General features: G+C 36.4%; 1 protein-coding gene across 1 annotated transcript in view; it reads right to left on the bottom strand.

Annotated features, from left to right (window-relative positions):
- The window catches only part of ZC2HC1A (zinc finger C2HC-type containing 1A), a 32,318-nt gene continuing 18,752 nt past the window's right edge, over positions 1-13,566 (bottom strand). Inside the window, exons 8-9 of the mRNA XM_054633662.2 lie at positions 3,403-3,510; positions 1-2,738 (exon numbers count right to left, since the gene is read on the bottom strand). Coding sequence (XP_054489637.2) covers positions 2,552-2,738; positions 3,403-3,510 — 295 coding nt within the window. The 3' untranslated portion in view covers positions 1-2,551. The remainder of the gene's footprint in view (positions 2,739-3,402; positions 3,511-13,566) is intronic.

Below are 13,566 nucleotides of genomic sequence, written 5' to 3'. Positions count from 1 at the left end.
GAATTTCATTGTCTGCTTGTATTTACTATGGATTACAACACACACACATTATCCAGTGTTACTATCAATAGTCAATTATGTTTCATAGACTTTCTTTGTAGGGCCAGATAAAAAGATCAGTCTTAAAAAACTTTTTTCTGTTCAGATTAATTCCCTATATAATCCTCATGATAAATCACGTAAGTGTAAATGAAACAAATGATGAGCTACTCAAGTAATTTACTAAATGCTGCATTGAAAGCAAAGAGTCTCACAAACAGCTCACAAAGCAGAAAATACAGTAACTGTATGAGTATTGATTTGAAATTAGAAGACCTGTCACCTACAATTCAAAAGAGAAAGAGTCAATATGTTTTTCCCTACAGTTACAATAATCCTGGAAAATCTGAAAGGTATTTAGTGCTGTACCAAACATTCCCTTTGTAGAAAGCATTTTTAATAAATGGAAAAATGCATTTTCCAGCAGAAACAACTGCAAATTCATCAGGCAAAAGTAGATTCACTATCTAATCAAACCTATTCTGGACTGGTATCTTTGCTGTTGGACTCTCAGCTCAGAGAGTCGGTCTGCAGACCTCAATGGCCCAAGTCCAGGGCAAGTTTTCCAAAGCAGACTTATCTATGGAAGGAATGCAGAATTCCAGTTTTTCCAAATGCAGACATGAATGTGCCAAATATGGATCCTAGAATCTAAACTCCTAGAAAATAAACTGGCTAGGATTTGTCAGCTCTAAGTATCATTACCAGTCATCCATCCTATCATGCTCAGTAGCCAGTTTACACCAATTGTGAAAAGAGTACACAGAATGAAGGATAATTTATTTTAAAAAATTGTATAAAAAGTGCAAGACATTCACTGAACTAATTTTGAAACATGAATAGCTTGTGGCCTGCAACATAACTACATCAAGTCTCTTAAATCACTCACTCTTAGACTGGTATCTGCTTTGAAGATGTTCTTCTTCCATCATGCTTTCGTCCATATTGGCCCCATTGATAATCACAATTTTTGAGAAGGTAAGCAACAACCATAATACTACCATGGAACACTACATTATATTTAAGTTGTAAAGAAATTAAATGAATTGAAACTAATGGTGTTTGTGAGCTGAAAGTACCAGTTTTTTGACAAAAAATGTATTTACTGTGGGAAAGGCACAGCTATTTCAGATTGTTCTGTCACGCCTAATGAAGATGGTGCAAGTACTTCAAAGCAAAACTTCACAAAATAAATTACAACATTAAGATACAAGTTAAGTGATTTGGCTTGTGAATGGTTTTATTAGTAAATGTGTAACTTACTAATTTACTTAGTAAAAACCCAACAACTTTGAGTCTCTCCTTTCTTCCCAATGGATTAATGTGAAGTCTATTACTAACTTGAAGAAACTGCTGTTTTGAGATCAGAAATACACAAAATTGCAAAAAAAAAAAGTCAGTGAAGCACAGTTACTCCCCTATGCATTCACATGCATAAGCTGTGCTATTTTCACAGGAATAAGAATAAAAAAGACTCACTACTTACATCAAGATCTACTACTCTAACAGCATTCCTTTTTATATAACTATTTTTTTCTTTTGGTATTGGATACATCAAGAAGGCTGTTTTCAAAATAAGAGTTCAACATTTAGGTAGGATAAGCACAGACTTTGACTTTGCTTGAGGAAATGAGGGAAAAGAAAAAAAAACTAGGAGGACCTTTGGATACAGGACAAAGCACAACACCTTTAGATATGCTAGGCATGGTGGAGCACAGGAGGAGGAAGACAAGTATTTTGAAACAAAAGGAACTTAATAAAATGAATAATAATAAAATTAATACCATATTTTTCCTTATACATACATAAAAATATTAACATGTTTTTACTGAAAAACAGAACATGGAAAGCCACAAAAAGAAAATCTTGCCTTTCTTCTTAGATGCAAAGAGAATTCGCAGGTAGTCTTTACACTTTGATTCTTTAAAAATCCTAGGAAGCAACTGGAAAGTCCAATTAGCATATTACTTTTAAAGAATTTAAAGATCTAAACTTTTTACACTTTTATCTAGGAATTTATAAGGAGTTCCTCATGTTGTTTTCACTTAGAACACAGCATCTAAGTTTCTGTCACAGATGAAAGAAATGCCTCCACAGAGAAACTTTTGAAGCCCAAGTTGTTCATGGCTTGTTCCCCATAGGTAAGCATTACCCTACACAAGAGATTCAAAAAATCCTTTGCCTAGTAGGATTTACAAAGAAAAATAGCATTGAACCTCTTCTGCTACCTAGGTTACTTAAAGCATTTTTACCTTCCTTTTAGATATTTTCAACAAAGAGTAAAGAGTATTTCCTTGAATGGCACAGTTTTAGGTAGCTGCTATTTTATATACAGTACATATCATTGTTTATAAATAACTGTGTAACCAGAAGATTGCACTCAGAAAATTACAAAGTGATGTTTTGACTTTTGCAGCATGAAGTCTAACTGGATGGAGTACTCAAGTTTTCCATGCACAGTACATAGCAGATGTTCCAATTTCTTGTTTTCTTTCTGCTTTAAAGAATGTGTTCACACAACCATTCTTCGAATTCCACACTCACAGCAGAACTTTGCCCATTCCACTGGATACTTTGTTCCACACTCATGGCAGAACTTGGACAACTGTACAGGTGAAATTCCTTCGCTGCTTTTTGCACTTCCTCCATTCACTGAGGACGGGCAGTCTCCATTGTCATACCCAGTTTTCCCATCAGACCTGAAAATTCCCAGATGAAGAACATTCTCTGTAAGTCAGTTCAGTATAACAATGTAAAATTAGTATAATCCTTGCAATGAATATAGTTATTGTTACTGTCATTTTAATACCTTCATTTCCTATATAGAGTGGTATATTTTATATACAATGCTACCCAGGCTCCCACACATATCTCCAGATACCCACCTTCCCTACCAGAAAATAAAAAACCACCAGAATTTGAGGAACAGGATCAAATATTTCATTGACTACTTAGATTAAATGGAGTGTTTGAAAACTTAAAACTTAGCTTGTCAAAAAAGGAAGGCTAAAACAGCAACACAATTTTCATCCTACCCTTTGAAAGGGCAAGGCAATTTGCGTGCTTAGCATGGAGATTTAATTAAGTTTCTACTGAAATAAAATTTGGTTATTTTTTCAACAGCTTCCAAGCAGTTTTTCACATTTCCAACAGGGTCTTCTGTGCACATCTGAGACAGCTGATGACAAAGGTGTGTTGTCAGATGATAAACATGCAAAATATATTGAGCACCTTATACAAGCCAAATAATATTGATCATCTATTAACTGCAGAGAATAATACATTCCCTAACTTCTTTTGCAGTAGGTAATCCCCTTTAATGAAGGCTCTATTAATGACAAAATCCACAAAGTTAAAAGCTACCTTAAGTGAATGTCTGAATTGCTGGTTTTCCTTCTATTTGTCAAAGCACCCGTGCTCATGGCTCTTGCCACACCAGGAGGGGTTGATGTCCGGGTTTTTGTTGCACCTCTAAAACAGAAGAAATATCTGATGCTTTATACACACAGAGAGAAATACATACAAGAATATGCATTTTCAAATATATATGTATATATATACACACATATAAAAGTGCATCAATCTATGCACTGGTTAACTGTATGAAAAATAACTTATTTCCTACCAACAGCGGACAGGGGAGCTTCCTGTTCACGTGTCTCACTTCCTAACAGGTAGATCCTGCATTATTGGTTGCTCAGTACATTCTAATATCTACCTTGACAAATTGTAAGTCACTTTTTAGGACTGGCAGGTTTTTAGGAAAATAGAGAGCAGATGACTGCAGGTTTTAATAGTTTAAGATCTGTAGAAATGATACCATATTTTCAATACTTTTTGACCAATATGAAGTGAGTGAACAAGAATTTTCCTTCTTAGATAATGATGTAAATCATTTTTCTTCAAAGAACAATTATATTTATGAATATAAATAGAAGAAGAAAGAAAGTATATCCAGGTGGGCATTAGGGCCTCAATTTTTTCTAAACTGTCACAGTGTTCATGAAGTTTGGATAAATAGTATGACCACATAGATATGGAAACTGCTCCCCTCAGGACTTATGAGTATTATGAGAAGTCAATATACAATGACCAGCACATCCCAATCACTGAGAATATCTTGCTGCTGGTTTTGATGAGTATAGAAACATCAGAATACCCTGAAAAATCTGAGGAGCTCTAAGAAAAATAAATTGGGAGGGGCATCATTTTATCATTAGTGATCAAGGACAGAAGTTTTCATCATTGCTCAAAAGAACTACAATTCACTGGGATTTCTTCTTCTTTGGCAAATTTTTAGACTATGACATCTTGTGCATGACCAAATTTTTCTGTTCTCATTCTTGAACACCAATGCATAAATAAAATTTAATTTGGGACTCACTCCAGGACATTAAAAAAAATTAAAACAAGACTCCATAAAAAAAAATTTAGTCACCAAGAGGCCATGTGGTCCCTTCAGGTAAACCTAACTGCTCCATTAAGAATTATAAACTGTCTGGTCTTGGTTTGGTTTTCAAACCACATATAAGGAAATGCATTCAACTCCAGTAACTTCAAATGCAACACTGACACAACTAAGGAACATGTAATAACTCCTTAATTATAGACGTGCTGCATAAAACATTTCTCCGTTCATGTCATGCACATGGAATAAAGATGGCTTTTCAGCTCCTTCTATCACTTCAACCACTGGAGAAGTGATAAAATAATTAAGCACAAAGGTGGAAATCAGCAACTAATTGCAAGATTATTTAAATTTAAATTATATCTAACTAAAGCATTCAAGTTTAACAATAATGGCTTCTACTTGCAACAGGTAGAGTGGAATAATCAAAGATTATGGATCACTGGGCAGAACACTAACCTTCTCCATTAGTTTCCCTGTCTGGCCCCTTATTTTGCAAGGAGATTCTAAAGATGGACTTAATTGAAAAAAAAGAAATATCATGCAGACTGAAAAGCACTACATCAGCTATATCAGAATTAAACTTAGTAAAGTTATGTCAGTCTTTCCGAAGTTACAGAACTCTAGAACAAAAGTTCTAAATGTAACCTAAATTACACTGCTATGATGTACAGATTTTAAATACTCATTTTGTGCTATTTTCCCCATCTCATTATACAGTGAAGAGAGACCTTTGCTTAAAATCAGGTAAAACTCATTAGGGCTCCATAGTAGAAAGAACATACTGGACTGTTACTTTACCTGTTATGGAAGACAGAAAAGCATATAAAGAAAAAATCAGCTGCACACACAGAAACATTATGGGATCATCATGGATCAGGGATGATCACACAATGAAGGTAAGAATAGAATTGTGTCTCAATTCCTGTTTAGACAGCTTAAAGTAATTAAAAAACAAAAATTCAAAATTATTGCTGACTCAGTTTTCTTTGCATTTTCACTTTGGGACCAACATGCTACTTTTCCAAAACTAACAACAATAATTTCTTAAATTGAAGTCTCTTCAGAGTGTACTTTGAACCAGTTCTGAACATCATGTTACAAGTCTTGGATGTTTGAAATAAATTGATGTGAAAACCAGTCCACTATTCTTCCCTGTATTCAACTGTATCAAACACCCTTATCTCACTAAATACTTTGAAAATTCACATGGTGCTTTTGTACTAGGTGTATACTAAATAAATTTCAGAGAAATCAGTGTATTAATACAACATTCAGGCCACTAACTGAGCTGGGGAGGGGAGGACATTGAAATACTGAAAAGCCACATTCAAAGTGCAGAGTCCACCCTGGATAAAAAGAAGGCAAAGTCACATCAACACATAAAACATGACTCATTAAAAGTTTATCAGGACATCATCATTCCAAGATGTATAAAACCAGCTTTCTGCATGTTTCTGCAGTCTTTTTCCACAACTACTTTCCTAAAAAGATAGAAGAAACTTAAAATATGTTTTCAGATCAGAAACTTCACTTCCAACCTTACCCATTCTGTGATTTCTGACATTTTTGATGAGCAAATGAACACAAGGAGTAGGCTGCCACTGTCTACAACTTTACTCAGCCTAAATCTAGACACACAATTAGCATCAGGTTTCATGTATGTTTGGTGACAAATCTTGAAATTGCATCCTTAAGTAGCAATCTGATCTCTAGAGACAGATGCCTTCCAACAAAGTCAGGTATTTTTTGTTATTTCAACTTGTCCCACCACAGCTTGGTTTCTTCTGATCTGCCTGATCTCTGCCTTCTCTATATCCTTGTCCACTTCTGTTGCTTTTCCTGTTTGGTTGGGTTTTGTGTTTTGTTTTTGAAAAGCTATATAAATCCCTGCTCTACACTGCATCACATGAAGTATGAACAGAGCCTGACAGCAGATGAGGCTGTGTACAAACATCCGCTGGAATTCTTAAAATCTAGACATACTCTACAGAAATTTATTATCCACTTTCTATTTTAAAAGAACTAAGATTGAAAGTGACTTTTCTTCCTAAAGCAGCTCATGTTCCAAATCTAGTTGAATTACCACTGCTTGCAAAATAAAAATCTGAAAACAATTTCTAAAAGAAGCCTGTCTTTTTCTACGCATGCATTTATGATTTGGTTGAATTCTGTCATAAAACACTGATATATAAATCTTGTTTCTTCGACAGAGTGTTTTCAGATATCCTTGACAGCTGTCACTGTTACCTCAACAACTCATAGTTCTGTGCAAAGTCATAAATAACTTTCTGCTGACTAATGGTATGTGTCCCAAAGTCCAGAAACCTTTGCCATAAACTGCAACCATCCACACTGCTATGCTCAATTTAAGAAAGTTTGGGAACTATTCACACTTGCTGAATGCTGTTGGCATGCAATATACTGAATAATTTACTGCCAGTAAGGCAGATTCAATTCTTGAACTAAGTAGATACTTGAGTAACAACAGGATTGTATGAAGAGCAGAAGAAGTGCCTATAACTTTTAAAGAGTTTTTCTCGAGAAGAAAAATCAAATCACTGCTCTATGGATCGAGCCTGTTTTAAGCAATTGTAGTAATCCACCAAGCTAAATTTTCAACATCTTAATAATGTATTACAAAATGAAAAACTGATCTAATTTTTGATGGTTCACAGGATTTATAACTCTAACCAAACATGCAAAGGAGCAAATAAAAACAAAGAAATTCTGTTTGTTTAAAAAGAGCTCCCATTCCTTTCATTGCTTTTGATTCGTCAAAACCAAAGTTCCTCTCTTAAAGACACTACAGCTTTGGTTACAGCATTAAGCGATTCAGACACATTTCTACTATGTAAAGCAATACATTCCATGTATGAGCCTTATAATTAATTACTTATTTCTCTTTTAGAAAATTAAAATGCAGCCTATTTGAATTTGGCATCTTCCAAAATATGACAAAGGCTTAACTACAATTTAGTACCTATTTCCTTTCTAAAAGGTTAGAATAATTGGAATAACCTTCCTTCCAAACTTAGATCTTATAAAGACCTCTGAATATCCAGAAATTTTATATGAGGTAAGTTGGACTTAACCAAAGACTTTACCTTTCATTACAAAGTCTGCCTTCCTCATATTTTTGGACCATCACAGCTACCTTACAGATGTAGGAGTCAGAGAAATATTTGACCTTAAGAGAATAAAATTACAATTTTACTTTGTCAAAAACCAGTATAGTTATCAGGCCTAAATACTTACTTCAGCTTTGCATCATGCAAATCAGTTTTATCTCGGGTTTAGAAAGGCACCAGTTCATTACTTTTAATCTGCAATCAAGACTCAAACTCATTACTTTTAATCTGTAATCAAGCACTGACAGAAGAAATCAAATCTGAGGGAAACCTTCATGTTCGCTGTTCTATGAAGCTGTTTACCTCACTCTTATACTAATGATATCATCTACTCTTCTCCCACAGCATTTATATGGAAGACATACTGGGAAGCTGGTGTTCATCAAGGACACACTTTTCTCCTCAGGAGAAACATTTTTGCAGAATAGATAAAACACACTGATTTGTAATACTCACTTCTTTACAGGCAACAACTCATCTGGCCTTTTGATGGTACTGTCTGTTTTTGTATCAGTGTCATAAAACCTTTGAAACCTTTGCACATTTCTTCCAGTTCACAGTGTGGGCCTAACTTGTCCATCTTACTATTAAAATATATAAAGGGGTGCTCATAAGGACAGTGCTACATTGCTATTCAAGTTATGCAAAAAAAAGAAACTAAAAATACTCACAATTCAATACTTATATTACCAAAGAAATCCCACTGACTTAAAAAAAAAAGCACAAATCAGACTTTAATAATCCAGCAAACAAAAGGATTTCCTCTTGTTTTGATGAGGAATGGATTTCATAGACATTGGATTAGGTTTCCAATACATATTTTAAATTCTTTATCAAACAAAACACTAATGCCGGTTATTCTCAAACTCTGCACAATATATTCACATTTGGTTTCTTTTAAGAACAGCTTTCATGATGTCATACAACACATCTAGAAAAGAGGGCACATAATTACAAGTCATAATAAATTTAAACATTAGAAATGTTTAACAGATATATATGTGCAACTCTAGAATTAGCAAGATGAAAAATTTTTTCTTTTTCCTTTTGTTTTTTTATTTGTAAAGACAGAATAGAGGACAGCCTGAAAGAAACTCAGCTTTGTTTTAACAACAAAAACCCCATTCAAAATAGATAGTACTATATGCACAGCCAATACTTTAAATTTTTTTTTAGTATTATGGATAACATTTCCAAACCAAAAAAGAATAAACCAAAAATCTAATTTTAAAAACATTTTTATTAAAGGCAACCAACAAAATAATAAAAAAAATCCCTCACATCATCATAAGGAACACTGCAGCTTTTCAGAAATCAAAACTTAGATTAGAAAATGAGACCTTCAAGTTAAATTTGCCATTTTTATCTTCTTATTATCATAAAGTAAAACCTACAAATAGCCTCCCAAACAGATGTTCTAGTTCAAACTAATTAACTCCTGTTTGACCTAATATATACTCTTTACATACTCTCAAGAAACTGAGAAGCAAGACTGAGGTCTTTGACACTGTAAGACACATACTCCAACCTAACAGGATTTTCTTAGTTATTTTTGAACTTTAACAAATTATCAGCGTAATCGGTGAACTCCAGGCATATACTGAGTAGGACATCAAAGAAATATCCTAGAAGCCATCATAATACTGTCAAAACAAAGCACTACAGTATTCTTTCACACCTTAACAAAACCAAAAACCCTAAGCTGAAAGCCCTTTCACATTCTGATGAAAAAAAACCCATGACTACAAGAATATTTTGAAGTGCAAAGATCTTGAAGACAGCTACTTACATATCTTGATTTCATTGAACAAAGCCCTGTAAGTTATGGTCTTCATAAAAGGATCAAACTGCTTTAAAAAGATAATGTTTTTAAAGGTTACAAATGCTTTATGGTAAACATGTAAGTGGAATTTAAAATTTACTGTTATTGATCTGGTGTGCTGTTCATATTGTATTTCAGCTGTAAGACAGTAGTGGATGTGTCACTAGCAGACATGATTCCCAGGAGGGGAACATTAACATTAAAATGTATGTTTCATCCCCAAAATAAAACAAAAATTAAAAATTAATTTTCAAGTCCCATTAAAAAACCAAATAAACAAACATAACTGTTCACAAATGAAACGTGTACAGACAATCTGTACACACAAAATATCCCCTTCTGGCCACTAATGGTGTCAGGTTCTGATGGGCAAAACAGTTGGCATGTGGGTGTGGGGTTCACCTGTTTGCTTACCCTTAGGTTAGGAAGAACCTACCCAATTTTTAATCCTGAACATCTGATTACTTCTGACAGCAATATATCTCAAGAAATGTAAGACACCACTAACCTGTATACTGTAAAAAATGCATATCAAACTTTGCTTCATAACATGATATCACATTTTAAGCCTAATGACAGATAACTTATATAGAATTAATTTTCCTTTTTTCAGTTCTTCAATATCAAAAGGATAAAAACCTATTTTCACCCAAATGAATGAAGATTTTCCTACTGACTACAACAGTCACATGCTACTCCTCACTTGCTTCTGTATGACCCAGAAATGATGCCCTTATGCAACACTTTTATTCATACTGGAAGGACTGTCTGTGTCCTTACTCTGTCCAGGCAGAAAAAGAAAACTCACAGCAGAACTCAGCTGACACATCCTGATGTACACGTACAAAGTAAGCCTGACTGGCTCTAAGATAGCTTATGTTGATGAAACTGTGCTGTGTTCTCTCAGTAGTCCTTTACTTGGGGAGCAGAATGGGAGAATTCAAATTAAAACAAAAAGACACTGCACAGTGAAAATAACTTAAAATAAAATAATTGAGGTCATAAGCTAGGGTTCCACTTCTGCCCATACACAGTAAAAGTGCCTGCTGCTCCTGCAGTGCTGCACATGACATTTACAGGCAAGGATTCAAAGCTGGGGTTCTACTCCTGCCCGTACACAGTAAAAGTGCCTGCTGCTGCAGTGCTGCACATGAGGTTTACAGGCAAGGATTCAAAGCTGGGGTTCCACTCCTGCCCATGCACAGTACAAGTGCCCGCTGCTGCTGCTGCGGTGCTGCACACAACGTTTACAGGCAAGGATTCATAGTTAGGGTTCCACCCCTGCCCGTACACAGTAATAGTGCCTGCTGCTGCAGTGCTGTACACGAGGTTTACAGGCAAGGATTCAAAGCTGGGGTTCCACTCCTGCCCGTACACAGTAATAGTGCCTGCTGCCGCTGCTGCGATGCTGCTCACGAGGTTTACAGGCGATGGATGGGTAATTCCGAGCTCCCTCCCTGGACCGAGGTCCCCTGGCACCGGCCCGCGCTGCGCCAGCGCCACCTGGCGGGCGCGGGCGGCACTGCGCGCCCAGCACAGCGCCCCCTGCGGTCGCTCCGCGCGCCCCTGCACGAACAGCGACCGCGGCCCCCACAGAAGGCAGCGGTGTCCCCATCACTCGGTACACATAATTCAGCCTTGATATTGCACAATAGAATTGCAATTCTACTGTTAAGCCTCTCTTCTATTACGTCTCTGGAAAATCCAGAATTACAAGAATCTGGGCAAAGATGGAAGGTTGCACACTGAAGTAATATCTAAAAAACCACTGAAGTTACAGCTTCCCTTACTGCAAACTGCAGGAACCTGTTTCCTACAGGAAAACCTGGAATTTAACCTGGTCAAAATAACGTGTGTAGGCTCTTTAATATTTGTCAAGGAGAAAATAAAAAAGTGATTTCCTAGCATTCCATTTAAAAGATTGCCCTTAAAAATAACCCCACACAACACTGCTCAGCAAATTGCTTCATTAACAATTCAAAAGAGCACAACAACTTATTCTCCAGCATAAGCTCTGTCTGACTTCAGTGTAACAGAATCCCAGATCTCACACTAAGGCTTCATTCTACTGGTAGAATGAAGTAAATAAATGTAGTAAAAGAAATAAATCTTATTTAATCCTACTGAAGGGTAATGTTCGGAAGTTTTTAGAAAGTAATTCTAGTTGCATTTATCTATACCCTAAATTATAAGATGTTTTAATGTTAAGAATCTGTCACTGCAGTATTAATTATTTTCACTGTCATGCAGGACATTGACTGTTAGTGTCTCTATCCCAGCTTTGGTATAATTTTGTAGGTATTTCAACAGAACCCAATGTATTTCCCTGTCATGCCCCAATACTAAGGCAGAAGTTGAGATGATTAAGGCCAAAATTGTCACCAGTGATCAATCCAACAAACCTAACTTTTCCATGATGTAACTGGCTCCTACACCTCTTTGCTTCAATATAACTTCTGACAAATTTGTCACCAGAAGTGAACACAATGAAGCTAAAAAAAAGAAATGCCAGGTCATAGATACAACACTTAGGAACAAGGCACATGTAACAGCCACCTGTGGAAGATTGGTTAGTATGAGCAGCAAATGCCATAAGGGTGAGTTGGAAAACAGAAGACAATAAGTTTTTTAGAAGGACTGCAGGCAGAAACACATTCATCACACCCATACTCTTTAAATGTGGAAATTGTGTAGGCAATTGAGGTTATAAGCCAAGCTAACACTTAGTGTCTTTCAGCAGAGATCATTATCTGAGAGGTGTGCCAGCCAGAAGCCATCTATTTGTGCTTAGCAGAATGCATAAACAGGGAGAACCTGGGCAAACATCTCCCCAGCTGCTATTTGGCTTCATGTCACAGTTTCTTCTCCAAGCAACAGAGGAGAAAATGAAGACTACTGAAAACAAAGTCCAGTAAGCAACTGTGGAAAATTGCCAGACTTACTATGTCAAGATACAGAGACGCTGTGAGTTTGTGGAGAATTCATGAGGCTGTTTGAGCAAAAATGAGAGCTGAGCCACCTCCTTATCTTGCACTGGGCTGGAGCAAGGCTTAACAGCTGAATGATGCCTGGGGTGAGGCAGAGGTCTCACAGCCCAATGGTGTCTCAGTGAAGAACAGGAGTGCACCCAGACCTCGGTATCAGCCTCACTCCACCTTAGCCATGCACAACCAGCCTCTGCTACAAATCTGCTCCTTTGGGAAGATGATGTGAGGTGGTAACATGCTGACAGGAGTAATGTCAGGTGGTCTTCCTGCTCCCTCACCTGGGTGGAGGATGATACTGAATTATTAGGGATCTGTGGTGCCAACAACCAATTCAGCCAAAGGTATCCAAAGATAATTAATACATTGAAAAACTCACCCAGCAATATGAAAATGAGAAAGAAGCTGCTTCTCCACCAACTAGGATCACAGTAACTGGTAAGCAATTATATTTGACTATAGTCATACCTCCACTTTTCCAGAAAGTCTAAAACTGCTATTTGAAATCCTCCATTTTTAGAATATGAGAACACGACCTTACTTCATAGACAATGGTCTTGCTTCTCTCCCCTCCCCAAAGCAGGGATGACTCTCTGGTAAGATTTGTGCCTCTGGCTGCATCCACAGTATAGCTGGGAACAGTTATACAACATTTTGGAGATCTACTACATTTATCACCAGCAATCTAACAAGAGTCAATGATCTGCTGCTTCAATAAGCAACATTATTTGTGAATCTGGAATTGTGAAAGTTCTAACCAGCCACAGTGCCTAACTGGTTATAATCAGAAATTAAGCCAAGCTGCACTCAGCCCCTCTGATCTCTGAGGAATAGCTGGAACAAAAGTTTATTTTCTACTGAATTTCATATGCTTATTGCAACACAACTGACTGGTAAAATTACATATAAATTCCTTGTTAACAAGTGAAGACCAAAATTGCTGCATCCTCACTGACAAATAGAGGCTTCAGTTAGGAATGTTCAACAGGAAACAACCTTTCCCAGACAGCTGGGTTACACTACTGGACTCAGAAACATGCCTTCAAATAATCTCAGCTGACTTTTTTACTGTGGTTTGCAGACCTGCTTGTTTGCTACTCATCAGTAGGTGCTAATTCAACTTCTAAAAATGAAGAAATAAAGAAAGTCAGTGAATAAGGGGCTGGGATTTTCTGAGAGTCA

The sequence above is a fragment of the Agelaius phoeniceus genome, chromosome 1, assembly GCF_051311805.1.
Source record: "Agelaius phoeniceus isolate bAgePho1 chromosome 1, bAgePho1.hap1, whole genome shotgun sequence".
NCBI classification, from domain to species: domain Eukaryota; kingdom Metazoa; phylum Chordata; class Aves; order Passeriformes; family Icteridae; genus Agelaius; species Agelaius phoeniceus.
This window is presented reverse-complemented; position numbering and strand designations above follow the sequence as displayed.